At 37.1% G+C, this 16,587-nt stretch overlaps 4 protein-coding genes across 4 annotated transcripts in view; 1 reads left to right on the plus strand and 3 right to left on the minus strand.

The window, feature by feature from the left end:
• Positions 1–16,587, minus strand: part of LOC109033079 (protein D2) — a 102,855-nt gene that overhangs the window by 12,230 nt on the left and 74,038 nt on the right. The window lies entirely within an intron of this gene.
• On the plus strand, positions 599–6,356 carry LOC109033073 (protein D1). Its single transcript, XM_019045501.2, has 5 exons — positions 599–832; positions 1,408–1,531; positions 2,977–3,114; positions 3,450–3,537; positions 3,724–6,356. Exons 1-5 carry the CDS (start codon positions 725–727, stop codon positions 3,911–3,913), a joined length of 648 nt encoding a protein of 215 aa, XP_018901046.2. The 5' UTR covers positions 599–724; the 3' UTR covers positions 3,914–6,356.
• LOC109033074 (protein D3) lies at positions 5,485–12,185 on the minus strand. Its single transcript, XM_019045503.2, has 5 exons — positions 11,897–12,185; positions 11,585–11,708; positions 9,754–9,891; positions 7,010–7,085; positions 5,485–6,590 (listed from the first exon to the last, which is right to left on the minus strand). The coding sequence occupies exons 1-5, from the start codon at positions 12,062–12,064 to the stop codon at positions 6,425–6,427; spliced, it is 672 nt and encodes a 223-aa protein (XP_018901048.2). The 5' UTR covers positions 12,065–12,185; the 3' UTR covers positions 5,485–6,424.
• On the minus strand, positions 13,903–14,708 carry LOC140223805 (protein D2-like; the record flags this gene model as incomplete). Its single annotated transcript, XM_072298836.1, is given in 2 exon segments — positions 13,903–14,149; positions 14,630–14,708. Coding segments are annotated over 2 exon segments (200 nt in total), but the record flags the coding sequence as incomplete, so codon positions are not given.

Here is a 16,587-nt window from a genome sequence, read left to right on the forward strand (position 1 = left end):
ATGAATTCGATGGGAACAAAGTCTCAATGTTATTATCATGAAACCAAGTTCATATCTTATCTAATCTTAAGGACCAAGATTTTAACGCTCTTATTCACAGAAACCAAGCGTGAAAACCGAATAAAATCCCGTCAGACATAAGTAAATGACGTATTCATACATCCAAGAACAGACCGTCTGTGATCATACCACACCCCTAACACATCCGCAACCGACAGGAATACGATTTGAAAGCATTGAACCTACAAGATGCACCGTAGATGATGACTCGCCCCCTCATTCATGATGACTTGTTTGGGCACAAATTGCTTGCAAAGCCTCAAAGCAACTCCTTTTGGACCTTAGGTTCTCGCTTGGAATTTTTGTGATTTCCTGTCAACCCTACCAATGGCCCATTCTCTCTCTCCCAGCTTCGTTCGTCGTTTTATATAACCTTTTGTACCCGTAGGCCTAATTCATTTTCGTCAGTTTCATTTTTATTACTCCAGGGATCATACGTGGAATGGACTTAATCAATAAGATATGACAGTTTCTTAAACGCTGCATTTATCACCGAAAATTTATTTGTGACATGTCTCAATGAAAATATATTTATAAAAAATTAAGTGAGGGTTTATTCGTGAATTGAGAGCTCAAAAATGCTGTTAGAAATTGATTACTTGATAAAATTATACAATAGTTTGAGTATTTTTGTAATGTTATCAATTTTATTTGGGGAGTACCAATGGCAATAAAAATACCGAAGAGAACGCCAGAGGAAATTAGGGTAGCAATGATACGACACGGTTTAGTCCCTCAAATGATTGAAAAGGCACCAGAACATGCTGTAGAGGTAAGATTAAGAACTCTGAATTCATATTTGTTGAGATAATCATTGGGATATGAAAGTTTTTCGTACCTATTCCGAGTTATTATTCGCTAAATGAGATCATGAGAAACATGTGTCTCCGTCAGAAATTAATAACAACAGGAATTTTCCTGCACAGAGTAGAGCATCGAGTTCTTCAGTACAAGATAAAAAGAAAATGTATTGTATACGGCATATACATGACCTGTTTGAGTCACTGCGCGAATGTCACAGGTATATGAATTGCATGAGTACAAAGTTTTCACCTAGCTACTGATTTTTTAGCTTTGCTCTCCCTTCCTCCTCAATGTTTATAAATTACCTCATACTGAATAGTGTTGAAAACAAGGACATCGTTTTAATTTAATATCTCAAAATTCCTTTCTTTCAAATCAACATATTCATATGAAATTATCCTGAAAAGGGAATTTAAATCTTTGGCAATACATTTCTCACTTTGACCACTTTCCGGAACCATTAGTTTATCCTCATTGTGAATACCTAAATCTACATAAGTCATCCTTCCGGTGTTTTTTCACCAAATACTTTACATTTCACAGGTAGCATACGGGGAAAAAATTGTAGATTTTGGTAATAATTTGACTGATGTAGACATGAAAAATGAGCCAACTCACGTGAACTGGCCAGCCGAAAAAGACTCTTTGTACACACTTATGTTAATAGGTAAGTTTTCAATTAGTACACTTGTGTTGTGTCTCCCTTTATATCAATTACACGGAGAAAAACACTTCGGGTACACGAACAAAATAGTCCAGTGGGCGTTTTTCAGTTCAGAGGACTGAGTCGAACGAGCTACCGGTTCAGTTGACAGCACTGAACTTTTTTTGTGAGTTGAAGGTCAAGTTCACCGAATTGAAAACTTTAAGCAAATTTTCGCAACTGGAATCGGGTAATTGTTTGGATAGATGTTGTATCGCCGTTGGAATGTGGACCAATCAGAGTCGAGTATCTATAATTTTAAAAATTGTGTATTTCCTTCGGAATAATACACTAAAGAAGGATACAAATTCTGGATTAGGTTTAGACACCGGTTGCTAATGAGATTAACAGGCTGATGGATTGGGTATAAAAAAAAAAAAAAAAAAAAAAAAAAAAAAAAAAAAAAAAAAAAACGTTCTTCATTAGCATTTGGTCGGAAAAATCAACCAAATCCACTCGCGGAAATCCGCCTTTTTCTGTCAATATGAAGCATGTCCCGGTTGAACCTAAGTTTAACAGTTTTTTTTAACTTATGTGGTTGGTTTACTTGATTGGAAGCTCGGTTTTTTGAACCAGATAAGCTTATGTTGGACTGTTTGGTTCGTATAGCCAATGTGTTTCGCTCCGCACGATATTTACGTAAATTATATGCTAAACTATAAGCGCACAACTTTTAATGCGGCATGCTCACAGAACTTTTTCGTTCATAAATAACCTAATGTTGGCTCAGGAGAAAAGGGAAAGAGCAAGGTGACAGATGCGTAACGCGACAATTTTCTAAAAATATTCTGGTTGGAGTTAGGATCATATGATAGTCAGAGTACAAAAACGGCACGAAGAACATCTAAACAACTCACAAAAATAGAGAAAAATATGTTGGAATTTGGAGAAATATTTGGTAATGAAAACGTTTTGAAAAGGATCATTTTCTCATATGCGACCTGATCTTTTGAAAAGGATCTTATCTCCCTTCCAAAAATTCGAATTTGAATCATCGGCGCCACTGTGAAGATTATAAGAAAATCTGAATATTTCGAAGCTTATTTTGACCGTGAAGTTTCAAAAGTTGAGGATGATATGACGTCCAGAAGTTCCAAGACAAAAATTCTTAAATTTTCAGCTTCTTAGAGCGCGCGTCTCGCCAAGAACCCGAATTCGTTCCTTAAATGCTCTATTGCGGAAAGCTCTCTCCCAGAAGATAAGGTCCCTTTTGGCACATCTGATCACATACGGACTATCATTTTGGTCTACTTTAATCGAGATTGGTCGAAGAATATTCCTATTTATTTATTAAATGTCTTCTGATATTTTCAATTTTTCTTTTATTTTCAATTTTTCTTTTATTTTCCTTACATTTTTCCCTCCTTACAGCTGAAGTAATCTTCATTCTTTCTTCATACATTATTCAGGCCCAGATGTTCCTACTTACGAGCATCCTGATGACAAAGAGTGCCAGCACTGGATTGTTGCCAATATACGCGGGAATGATATTAAAACTGGGTATCACTTATCAGAATACGTAGGGCTCATACCATTCTACGAATACGGTGAGAAAATTCAATATCAAATAAAGGCGTGTGAGCTGTTAGTGCTTAATGTAAACGCGTAAATTTTAAGCAAACACTTCATTTCCATTTCACTCTAAAAGTCTGAAACGGTTGAAAATGGTCAGTACTCGACAGTCAGCGTATTATTCTATTCGCCGAAAGCTTGACTACAATTTGCGAGATATGCAACCAAGTACCAACCGTAACCGTCATAGCAGTATCCGTCGTGGATGGATGTTATTATCCCGGCAAATTATTCTTGTGCAACTTTCAGTCCTAAGATAGACTTCCTAATCACTCATCATGATTCTCAATTTATGACTTTATTTTTTTAGGCCCACATCGACTCTTCTTTCTTGTGTTCAAACAAGCTTTAAAAGATGTGCCACTTAAGTTTGAAGAGGATGAATATCGACCAAAGAGGTAAGCTCATCTGATTCTGATATTGTAGTATTCCTCTTGTGATTTCCATGCGGTTGTGCAACTATTCAAACGAATATGTTCATACCCGCCCACTTTTCTACCTGTATCTCCTCCTTAGTCTCTTATAAATTTGTGTGCGTCATAATGTCTGAAATATCAAATCCTCTTACGTTCATAATGTTGCAGGATAATCGGCTACATGCGAGGGTTTTTCGAGTTCAAACCATTCGCGGCAAAGTATCGACTGGGTGAACCGATCGCAGCTAACTTCTTCCTGGTTCAAATCAATCCTTACCCGTTCAATTTGACCAATTTCCCTGTAGATAGTGATGGATTGAGCTCCAGGTTCAAACCATACGTAAACCTCACGAATTAACTGACTTCCATGCGAATGTAGATGAGTTGGACGCGCGGTATGAAACAGCACCCTGCCAATGATAACATCCATGCAAAAATCGTCGAGTATATATTTTTTACTGAAAATGTTTTCATAGAAATTTTGAGGTATTTCTGATGTAACAAATGATGGCACTAGGGAGAATCTAGAGGAAAGTTAGTCAGGGCCGTGTGACGTCCTATGGACGAGTAGAGCGGTAGCCCGTTGACAGAAGGGGGGGGGGCGGCAAGAAAAGACATAAGGAAAAAAGGAAGGGTGAAAACGAAAAAAAAGAAGGGCAAAAAGTGAAAAGACGAGGGAAAAGGGGGAAATAAAAGAGAAAAAAGGGAAAAGAGGCGAGAAAAAAGGAGGATAGTGAGAGAATGCGGATCAGAGGCCAATAATGAAGGAAACGATTAGTGCATTTCTCTTTATTAACACAGCAATTACATATTATTACTACTACAAAATTTTGATTTTAGAGAGGTGCGGCGCAGTTCAAGTAAGATCGCTTTCATAGCATACCCAAGGGAGTAAAATTACGCCAGGCATTCAAGGACGCTTACAAACGCGGCGCCTATAATATGCGTCCAGAAGGTTTATTTCGAGAGAAGGTCTCTTTATAGGCTCCTCCTCGTTTATTCATAATTTCTTAGGATTGTATGCAAGTCATGATGATTGTTAAATATTTTCTCATTTAAATTTATATTTAGTTTTAAGGAGGGGGTGGTGTCGGCACTAGAACAGTGGCCCGAACTGTATGTAACATGGTGGTAAAATAGTGCTCGATCCACTCTATTTTGCGGGAGAACAAGGCCGAAAAGTTCAAAAATTTCCATCAGCATCAAAAATTGTGAGCTCTAATGAGTACCAGCACAAGACTAAGGGGGAGGGGGTGTTCAGCTCGGCAGTTTGCATTGGAACATTGCATTGAATCAATAGAGTTCAAAATGTGTGATTCTAATTGAAATATGTAAACTTTTTGGCCTTGTTTTTCCCGCAAAATAATGTTGACCCGGCACTATTTTACCACTTTAGCTTTAAGCCGAGGCGATAAAGCAAATACATTTTTATCACTATTTAACTATACATGATGCGTCGTTTTGTTTCTAGCAGCTTATTTAGATGCCGAACTAACAATACTTGGAACGTATTTCATTTTAATAGGAGTAAAAGGGTTAAATAAGTTTTTTATTGGAAATTTGGCACATTACGTAAACTTGTTCATCTTCATCTTGATATTTGTAAGATACTAATCATTCTGATGGAGGTATGTTAAGAAGGATACTAAGAATGTAAGGCAATACCGAACCAGTGACAGATTATAAACAAACAATGATCTCAAAGATGCCACTTGAGAAAATAACTTAAAATCCTGCCGAAAAAATGAAAAATATTCTTAATATTCAGAAGCTTTTGACTGATTTTTTCCTGTTGCTGTCTGCTTATCAAAAATCGTCATTTGATCTCTCGTTGCGTTAGAGGATTTTCTTTTCCTAAAAATTGATTTCTTATTGTTAGCCTCACGGCCTCTTAGGATTTTATCGTTCATGCATGAAAAAAGTATAGTATACGTGTCTATTAATTTATTTTACTAACATTTTGCTCACTCATTCATTTACAACGATGATGCACAGTTACATACAGCTCGGAAATATGAACAGGAATACGAGAGAATGAAAAATAAAAAAAAAATGAGTACAACAAAGGCTAAAATATTGAACCACGAGAAAAGCAGGACGTTTTGAGCTGTCTCGGGTGTAAGAACAATCAAAATTAATAAAAATTGAGTCTTGACCTAATCCCAGTTGTTATCACCCAATCGCAACTACTGAAATTTGGTAGACGGACCATCCGAGGCGAAATAGTGGCCACCTATTTATCAACGACATTAAACAAGGTGGGTAGGCAACCTCTGCTCTTACACATTTGAAAATTCGAACAGATATTTAATGCGCATTTCCTGAGGCCAATTTTTATTTCTAAAAAAATTGACGATATGGAGCCCTTGACCTTTCCACCTCTGATCGACAGTTGCGCGGCTTGTCCCATGTCCCTATCTTTGACTACGATCATCTCCAATACATCTCTGAAGATGTTCCTCGGGTTAACCCTTAACACTCGATAATTGTTGAAACCGAGGTATAGTGATGGCCATGTGACAGCTCGAAGCGTCCTGTCTTTTTAGTATTTTAATCATTTAGCCTTGTTTTCCCCCATTCTTTCATTTTATTATTTTTCCATGTTTATTTGCAACTGAAATGACTTGACTTAAGTGGCTTTTGTACCCACCCGTTAAAGAATCAAGTTCAAACCGATCTGCAATGCGGACAAATTTGTGTTCTCTCCTAAAACTTGTTCAATTCATTTAAAACCTTTAAAATTCATGTTAAGACACCCTATTTCATTTTGATGATTTGAGATATAAAATTGTTCTTATGTTTATTTTTTTCATTTATTTCTTTCTCAATCCAACTTTTCTATCCTTGCATTTTGTTGAGAGGTACCTTTTCACGAACTGTCTTCATCTTCTTCATCATTTATCGCTGGGTCCGGAGGAGTGACGATATCACAACTTTCGTGCACCTCTGCCCAATTGATTGCAAATGGTGCTCCTAGATTGTACTCATTCACAAAATGTCGTGTGGAAAAATTCTCTCTTTTAACTTTCATGAAACTAAAAACAAAAGTAATAAAAATAAGTATTAAAAATTCAATACGAAAGTCTTAGTAAGCTGGTGTGAACGCAGGCTGCCAATAAATGGCGGCGCGTTGAAACAGCTATCAACAATATTTTTTGCAGTTAAGTTTCTTTCTTCAATACTTAAGAGAAATTTCGTTCGATTCGTCATAGGAAAAAATTGATTTTCCAAATAATGAGAAGAAATTGCTGAAGACTTCCGTGAAGGGCAGTTATGAAGAACCATTTTTTTAATGTTTTCCTCCAATATCAGATTTTTGGATCACAGCCTTTTTATGAAAGCATAATTTAATTCAATTAAGCACTAGCTTTTTAAAAACGTCTGGTATCTGGAAATATAAAATGTTTGCTTTTTACTCTGCAAATAAAATACATAATTTTTAACTTATACGTACCCTGTATGATGGTGATCATCTTTTAGATGTAACGTTCCATTTTGTTGGAATACTAAGTAAACGACACGATGAACACCTGGAAGGAAGAAAGAGATATCAAGCAAACGAGCATGGATTAATTTAATCAGCTGAAACACACGTATATTTTTTTACATTCACAAAATATTAGCGACATATTTTGAGAGGCTTTGTAATTTTGAAAATTTTGAAGGTAAAGTCGTGTCAACGGTTTACCAATTAACGGAACAACATATGAAAAAAATTGAAATAAATTTGTGCAGAAATTATAGCAACTTGGAAACATTAGTGATAAAACACATTTTTGGACTGTTCGAGGGGGGGGGGGGGGGGGGGTGTGTCTACTAGGGCGAGTCAAAAAACATCGACTTTCGAATTTCAAAAACGTATAGGGGGGAAAAGTTGCGCCTAGGCATCAACCTAAAGTGTGCCAAAGCGTTCCTCGAAAAAAAAATTTCTTGGGGTGCCTCTCCTGCAGTTTGTGTCAAAAAATCACGTGATTCATGCTGTTTTTCCCGATTTCATCGCACTATTTAAGCATAATAAAGATTCGCTAGAGCCCTGAATTTTGGAGCATTAACTCACTACTAGTAGTCATTTAAGGTGTACTAATTAATTTTTAAATCAACATATTTTTTGTGCCCCCCACATGCCCTTAAAAATGCAAAAAACGCGATTGCGGCCGAATGCGCTTCGCGTATTTCAACGATTTTATCGATTTTTTTAGGTGACTTGGCATCCACGCAAAAAGTCAATTTTCGGTTTTTAGGAACTATTTATATAGATGATAAGGGAAAAATATTAGTTTTTTAAATGCGGGCGGTTTTTCCCCGCTTTGCGAGCTCACAGTTAGGCCGTATCACTCGATTTGGCCGAAATCACATCGATTTTCGCTATTTTTTTGCACGACTTGGCAAGCATGTAAAAAATCGGACATTCACTTTTCGTAGACTCTTTTCATAGTAGAATAAGAGGATATAATAATTATTTTGCTGGGGTATGTTTTTGTACCTCTGCGGAGCCCTTAACAAGCCAGAAAAACACGATTTTTAGCGACTTTTCAGCTATTTTTGACGATGTTTTTCAGGGACCTGACAACCGCGCAAAAATTTGACCCTTCAATTTTCAGGGACTCTTTTCATGGCAAACTAAGATCCCGTAAAACGTTTTTTGTTTAGGTCCTTTTTTGTACCTCCTCAGAGGCAAGAAAAAGATGACTCGTGACACCCATTCATCACTATAAAAACCTTAAATATTTTAACTCTTTTTTACGTATTTGAGCTGTAATTGATACGAAAGTTCATAAAAATATTTCATTATTAAATTTTAGTGATTTAATTTATTATTTATTAAATATTATTCATTATTATTATTAGTTTTATTTAAGTATTGTATCTAAATATTTAATTCATTGCAGGTTTAATTTGTTACTTTACCTGATTTAAATTAAAATTAATAATGATAAAGTAAGAAGTCTTTTGATAAATAAACATTTAATAAGCAATAAAAGTTAGCTATACGTAAAAAAAGAGTTGAAATATTTAAGATTTTTAAAGTGATGAATGGGAGTCACGAGTCATCTTTTTCTTGCCTCTGAGGAGGTACAAAAAAGGACCTAAACAAAAAACGTTATACAGGATCTTAGTCTGCCATGAAAAGAGTCCCTGAAAATTGAAGGGTCAAATTTTTGCGCGGTTGTCAAGTCCCTGAAAAACATCGTCAAAAATAGCTGAAAAGTCGCTAAAAATCGTGTTTTTCTGGCTTGTTAAGGGCTCCGCAGAGGTACAAAAACATACCCCAGCAAAATAATTATTATATCCTCTTATTCTACTATGAAAAGAGTCTACGAAAAGTGAATGTCCGATTTTTTACATGCTTGCCAAGTCGTGCAAAAAAATAGCGAAAATCGATGTGATTTCGGCCAAATCGAGTGATACGGCCTAACTGTGAGCTCGCAAAGCGGGGAAAAACCGCCCGCATTTAAAAAACTAATATTTTTCCCTTATCATCTATATAAATAGTTCCTAAAAACCGAAAATTGACTTTTTGCGTGGATGCCAAGTCACCTAAAAAAATCGATAAAATCGTTGAAATACGCGAAGCGCATTCGGCCGCAATCGCGTTTTTTGCATTTTTAAGGGCATGTGGGGGGCACAAAAAATATGTTGATTTAAAAATTAATTAGTACACCTTAAATGACTACTAGTAGTGAGTTAATGCTCCAAAATTCAGGGCTCTAGCGAATCTTTATTATGCTTAAATAGTGCGATGAAATCGGGAAAAACAGCATGAATCACGTGATTTTTTGACACAAACTGCAGGAGAGGCACCCCAAGAAATTTTTTTTTCGAGGAACGCTTTGGCACACTTTAGGTTGATGCCTAGGCGCAACTTTTCCCCCCTATACGTTTTTGAAATTCGAAAGTCGATGTTTTTTGACTCGCCCTAGTGTCTACCATTAAATAATAGGGCAATGAATGGTGCCGCCTTTACTCTTAGTGTACAAGATGTATGGTAATTGATTTGAAAAAAGGAACCAACTGGCTAAAACTAATCAATTTCTTAATTTGCTATTAGTGGCTGCTTAGAGTCGTTCAAACATAGATTTAATCCCGCATGTTGAATGAAACCGAAGTATCAAAACAACAAAATAGACAATTTTCAAAGCAAGCGATTGTCCCTTATTGGTTCTATGGGGTTATATGAAGCATGTGATTAAGACTTACCTTGTTGGTAATCATAAACTGTTCCTTCATATTCCCCAAAATGATCTCCCTTTCGGAGATTTTGATCCGGTATATTTACCACCAGCCAATGGAGATACTCCCGATACCTGGGATCCTGTCGGGTGGGCACATCTAAGCCTACAGAATGAAAAGTTATAAATTTTCACTACGGTAGCCATCATGCAAATTGTAGCACCACGGCAGCCTTACAACATGTATAAAGTATAGAATAACATAGGAAAACTCAAGGACTCTAAGCTGAAAACAAAACAAAATGAAACGAAGAAATTACAAAGCAACGCCGCACCGGAGAGTGCACCGGTCAGTTTTTTTGTAATCAGAAATTTGTACTTGAAAATGGTTTTGATGAGATTATAAAACCATGCCTCACAAATATAACACGGAAAACCATCTTAGGGTTGAGCCCTACCTAGATGTAGGGTATTGAGATGTATGTGACGTCACGTCCCTACAGATTGCAGGCGCGAGACCTCAGCGGGGCGATTATTGAAATGATATCGACTCTATGTCGCCGCTTTGTCGTATCGCGCCATCGACCAAGAGCCACTCAGTCGATGGCGCGACACGACAAAGCGGCGAGGCGACATACAGTCGATATCATTTCAATAATCGCCCCACTGGCAGTGATCTGCTGTCTATGCTGTGACAGGGCCCTGAAGCAGGGAGGGGCCCAGCTTAAACCCGCACGGGGCCTGTCCCTATGATCCTTAGGTAAAGCCAAGATCCATCCATATAGGTCAGTCATTCCCGAAACCCAAATGAGAATCTTCTGCGCATGACGTCAGCATTACTGCCGCGAAAACCAGAAATGTCGGAAACAATGCTTTTCTTATGGGAGAGAACAAATTTTTCTTAATGAATCATTTAAATTTCTTACTTTTAAATTCTTTGAAGCTTTCTGAGTGTCGAAAGGAACGTTTAGAAATTAGCGTCAAGGGTTTCAATTCAGCTGAATTTGCGTTTTTATATTTTTAAATGATTTTTGAAGTCAGCGATGTAACAAGCCATCTAGTGGTATAGATTCGCGTGTAAAAATGGCTGATGCAGAGTAAACTGTAAAAATGAAAGAACACAAATTCGGCAAAATCGAAACCCTGAATGCTAATGTCTAAACGTTCTTTTCGACACACAGAAAGTTTCAAAGGATTTAAAAGTAAGAAATTTAAATGATTCATTAAGAAAAATTTGCTCTCTCCCATAAGAAAAGCATTGTTTCCGACTTTTCTGGTTTTCGCGGCAGTAATGCTGACGTCACGAGCCAATGGAAAGGGGCTTACCCCGAGCGGGGAAATCTGCGCAATGACTGACCTATATGGATGGATCTTGTGTAAAGCACTCTTAGCTACGCGGGGGGTAGGGCTAGGACGCTTCCACGCAGATCCCAACCCTAAACTCGTTTTTTCCGTGTAATTTTTTTCTCTCGAAGCGTAAAAGTACATTCCCCCGCAACTTTTTCAAATTGATGTTGAAAATGTTATTTTAGAATACCGATTACCAATAAACGAAACCACGTATCTTCATTTGCGACGATCCAGATTTCCTATCATACTTCATTTTTTCTCCGGAAAACTAATCAACATAATTTTTTAAAGGACTTCCTTGAATTTACTTTTTTATCAGCAAAATCCTCTGTGAAAATTTCAAACTGAAATTCGGTCTGTTTTCCTCTCAGGAAAAATAGAAAAGGAGCGAAGATTTTGAAACACCCTGACAAAGATACGTGGTTTCGCACTTTGGAAATCGATGTAGCACGTCAATTTTGTAATCAGATTTTAGAAGGCAGTGATAATTATCCTACGAAAAAATTTACCTGTCATGATAAGCGTGTACTTCTCTCCTTTCTTTAGTGGCCAGTTCAAAACCTTTGGTGTTTCTACAATATCGAAAACCGTCACTTTATTCCCGAAGCTAAACGATCGACCCCTGTATTGGACCTAAAGGCAGAAAAAGGTACTAATTTATCATGGCATAGACGTAAAAGGGACTCGAGCATCAGCTAAATAATCCAAAAGCATTTTTCAAAAGTAACGTTATCCGAAAAGAATCCTTCGTAAATTTTAAAACTAGGTAGTAATACTGTGCTAAGAGGAGCAAAACAATTAATAATGGAGTTGAGTCATACCGTTACAGCGTATAGAGGTGCTTCATCTATGAGATCCGGAATTATTTTTTCCTCTAACATCAGCTTTTTCAGAGCTGCGGCATTTTTTAGTCGTCCCACATCTGAGAGATACACACACTGGAAATAAAAAGCATACAAAAAGACGAGCGCTGGTGAAATACCACACATTTTACTAAACCCTGACTAAAGTAAACCAAATCATTTATCATTGCTCATAGTAATGTTTGCTAAGCGGTAACTTCACGCGGAAAACATGATATCAAATTATGCATTAAGCATTTATATTATCCACAACTTCTCTCATCGTCCAGATCATATTGAAAACACTGTGAGTATTTAAGAGATGTGGACGGAAAGAACATGAGAAAATTGTCATCATAGTCCGAGATTTTTGTCTCAGATCGTCGAAGAGATAAAAATGAATATCACAGTTAGTAAGTGTTCGTTAAACTGTCAAATAAATAGAGTGGCAAAAAGAACTAATAATGTTCCTCTCATCGTGTCAATAACATGAGTTCATGCAGTTTATATGAATTAACTTCGCAATTGTAAATATATTTTTTGCACCCACATCACTGTAACATACTACTAATCTACATCATTAATCGTAAAAGCTGCGGAATATTTAGGACCACAGTACATGCAAGTTGACGCAACTTATCAAAAAACCATTAACAAAAGTTGTAGAAAAATATCATTTTTACGAGTTGAAAGTTATCATGAGAGAACTCATGAGAAACTTGTATTTTGATGATAATGAAAAAAAAAATTGAAATTAAAATAATCAAAAAATATGTTGACCAGCTATTTCAACACAAAAAGAGGTCCCATTCGAAATTACGAAATGGGAGATACTTTTCCGAGGCTTGCTATAAACACGTAGGCTTACAGGTTGTATGGGGCAGGTGCATCGAGATTCAGATATAGGTTTACAAATACATCGTGCACAACGAATCATACATCGAATTGAAAAAAAAGCAAAAATTTGCGAGTCAGGGCAGTTTATTTGACCACTACCCTTGAAAATCCCAAGTAGGGTCAAATTGAACCAACTATCTCTTCTGGGCAAGCTATGCGAGTTCACGCATCGTGCCATCGCGCCTTCAATTTGCAGATGCTACACGGACATCCATCAAGCACGAATAGTTGTATCTCTGCGCCGTCATCAACGCGCCTCCTTTCCCGTTCTCTATTCTCGTGTTGTGTTGGTACCGTTTGTCTTATTTTTGGTGATGCGTTGAAGGCTTACGTGGTTTTTAAAGGATGGCATATTTAGAGTAAATCAGATGATGAGTATCAGTTCCGCATAACTTTATGATGCAGTTCATTTCACACAATCATAAAGGAATACCAGACAATATTTGAATTTATCTGTATAGAATCGAGCTTTGTCTTTATGGACATTACACGCTATACTATAGGTTAAAACTCATTGACATTTAGACATCACTTAATGGTTTCGACAAGACTGATTAAATAGCTCATTAACAGGGATTTTCAACGCGCAGGTCACTTTTCTGGGTCAATGGCGAGCCATTAATGATCGATTATCGATATTGCCCCATTTGAAGCTGTGGTAAAGAATCGATTACTAAGGTGTTCGCCGCGAATACCCTGTTGATCGCCCCTAGTGGGTTTAAATGGCATATCAATCGATACATCGCAAATCACGACACTCCAATGTCCTGGGGTCCATTATCACGTTGCCCTAATAAAGTTGATAATGTATTATCGAAATTGTTTGCACTAATAAAAATTAGGTGCGGTACTTTTTAATTTATAAAAGTCTGTTTATTTCATCGCAGACATCAGTTTGACTGTATTTCTCACATCATTAATTCGTCGCCTACCTGACATAAGGGCGTAACTACACTCTGCAATGAACCCTGTCCGCCATAAAATTCCATGCTTTTCCGGGCTCATCTCAATGTGTAGTTACGGCCTTATGTCAGCCAAGCGACGAATTAATATGCAAAATAATGCGATTGATCAAGAAAAGAAACATGGAAGGTTGTATAGATGTCTTTATTTCTTTTCATTTCTGTACTAAAATAATTTACACAGTCTTTCGACTTTTTCACACTGTACAAAAAACAAAAACTGTAAAAAATATGGATCAAAGGCAATTCCCCTTAAGATCTGTTGAATGATCCCCAGTTAATTCGGAACCAGTTACCAGCAAACGGCACTCCGTAGGCATGGTTTTTTGTGAACTCGGCAGTCGAAAATTTCTGCCGCGCCTTATCGTTTGGCCTGGTAACAAACGTTTAAAATTACAACCTAATAAAGTTTAATTCTGTAAATCCAAATTTGAAGAATGAAACATGCATTGAAACTTGGAAAGCAGATAATTCTTCGGTTTTATTTTCTGTTTTTGTTTTTCTCTCCTTTTCTTTTGTATTTCTTTCACAGTGAAAACTTATTTAAACGGAATGGAAAAACGTTGAAAAATTTTTAAACTTTGAAAATTTTTTGACTGTTCTCATCTATAAAAATGCCCATGGTTGAGTATCATATTTTCCCTTGGTCCTTCTAATGGTGGAGTGATTACATCATATCCATATTTTTAAATCATTCAAAGATGTTGATTAAACACTTTTTCCTTCTTCTTTCTTTAACACACAGAAAAATAGTGAAATTAACGTTACAGTTTCTTTAAAAAAGATGAGGGGGGGGGGGGGGAGTTACTTGCCCATTTCAATAAAATTATATTTAATATCTAGTTCAACTTACACTGGAGGAAGATAGTCCTGCGAAAATGACATGTTCCCTTTTGGCTGGATATAAATCAGGAAGATATACCGTTGAGAACCTGAAAATTTGGACAAAATTAATTGCACGGAAAAAAAAGACCTGTCATTTTAACAGTCGCATTGAATGTTAAATTTGTTTGACGTTTCTCTGTTCTTTTAGTTGTCGTGACTGTTAATTGAACATTTTAAGTATGTTGAAACAAAAGTGTACAAATCTGTTAGCTCAACATCTTATTGATGCTTTTGAAATAACATTCAGTATGTTATTCCATCATCACACGACTGCTGAGTTAACATCAGTGCGGTTCATTAAATCAACGGTTCCTGAAGCTCTTGGAATGACTGTCATTGACTTTTGATTTTACAGTACACACGTCATTTTGACATTCGTTTGGATTTTAAATTTACACTCGTGCTAGGTGTTGGTCTAATGTTTTGAAGGCCGTTAAATTCGCAGAAATAATCTGCTAAAGCAACAGCGAGGGTGTCGAAATAGCAGCCTCTCATTTAACAGCGAGTTGACGGTAAAATGCTGACCGTTGCACGGAGCATTCCATCCCAGCCAGTCCGCGCGATCGGCGCAGCGCGCAGTTTTGATACTCATCCACCCTGCGCGATCTTCCAAAATCTAGTACGACTCATATGAATGAAAGTAACTACCCCATACGATATACCCCAATGGGCACACTGTACAATCACGTCCTTATCGCGGAGCGCCGACGCCGAATTTTATCGAGGCATCATCATGAATCCGATCAATTCGAAATTTCTGCTGCCGTATTTTGTGCTTCTTTGGAGGCCGTTACAACTTAATAACTTCACCATCGACATCACACGCAACCAATCCTCAGTAACACAATTTGGTTTGCGAGTCCAAGTGACACATCCAATAATTATTTTGTAGCGTATTATCTATACATATAATCAATGACAGGCACGTCTTTTGACATTCTGTTCCTGTAAGATAAATGACCATTAGCCCTGTCCACACCTACATACTTATCCGACCCAACTTCCATTGTGTAATTTAATTTCACTTTTCCTTTCGTCATCAAAAGAAAGTTAGGGCGTAATTGAAATGAAATGAAGTCTAAGTACAAACAAACATATTAAGCAAAGTCTTAATCATTGGTAGAATTATTTTTTGAAACCTTTAATTAACTACATTATTCGGTGTTTTTTAACTCATAAGCAGGGGGAAAAAACAAAAAAACAACAATGAAAAATAAAAACTTGCTGTTTGGTTCGTTCCGCTTGCGTTTTTTAATTGAGAAGACCAACCGTGACATTGTCATTAGATGGCGTAAAGTGTTTCACTGTGTCAATACAGTGACCGTGCGTATCTGAACACAGACCTGCGAAGTGACAAAGGTGTCGGTCTTATTTGAAAAAAGCAACATAAAACAGCACAGCGAGAGGGAAGGTTCCTAAAATGATGCCTCACATAATTTGTTGACGACAGCCACCAAGCCAGTGATCAATTCGTGCCCCACCGAGGAACTGCAAAGATGTATTACTTTTGTGGTAGTGTTTCTGTGCATTTAAACTGTTCCTGAATCATGTTGTGAAATTAACTCTCATTGTGAAAACTGCATTTAGTCAGTAAATATACTTTGAACCACGGAATATTATCTACGGTTTCGATTGTATCATTACTTGAAACCTTTCTAAGCAGTTTATCATCTATTTCACATAAGGCATGATAAGTATGACCATGAACATTTTTTACCAGTTGCAATTGGCATTATCGTATCTGCTAGCCAACACGCATTAACAGCACGTGAGGAATGAAAATTCGAAGCAGCTATTTAGAAGCGCTTTTACATGAGCAGCACGCCGCTGCATACATCGACAGTGCCAGAGCGGGTATTTCTATAATTCAAAAACGTACCGGCTGTCATGCGCAGCAACATCGACGGGCTGCAATTTCGACAGCAG

The sequence above is a fragment of the Bemisia tabaci genome, chromosome 3 (genome assembly GCF_918797505.1).
Source record: "Bemisia tabaci chromosome 3, PGI_BMITA_v3".
Lineage (NCBI taxonomy): Eukaryota > Metazoa > Arthropoda > Insecta > Hemiptera > Aleyrodidae > Bemisia > Bemisia tabaci.

Bases quoted from the DNA above. Each gene is read 5' to 3' on its own strand.
- LOC109033074 (XM_019045503.2), bottom strand. From the start codon at position 12,064: ATGTGTGGTATTTCACCAGCGCTCGTCTTTTTGTATGCTTTTTATTTC. The intron at 11,709-11,896 runs GTATGACTCAAC...TTCTGCCTTTAG, and splicing joins CACCTCTATACGCTGTAACG to GTCCAATACAGGGGTCGATC. The intron at 6,591-7,009 runs GTACGTATAAGT...TTTTGTTTTTAG, and splicing joins GATGATCACCATCATACAGG to TTTCATGAAAGTTAAAAGAG.
- LOC109033073 (XM_019045501.2), top strand. From the start codon at position 725: ATGGCAATAAAAATACCGAAGAGAACGCCAGAGGAAATTAGGGTAGCA. The intron at 3,115-3,449 runs GTGAGAAAATTC...TTATTTTTTTAG, and splicing joins CATACCATTCTACGAATACG to GCCCACATCGACTCTTCTTT. The intron at 3,538-3,723 runs GTAAGCTCATCT...ATAATGTTGCAG, and splicing joins GATGAATATCGACCAAAGAG to GATAATCGGCTACATGCGAG.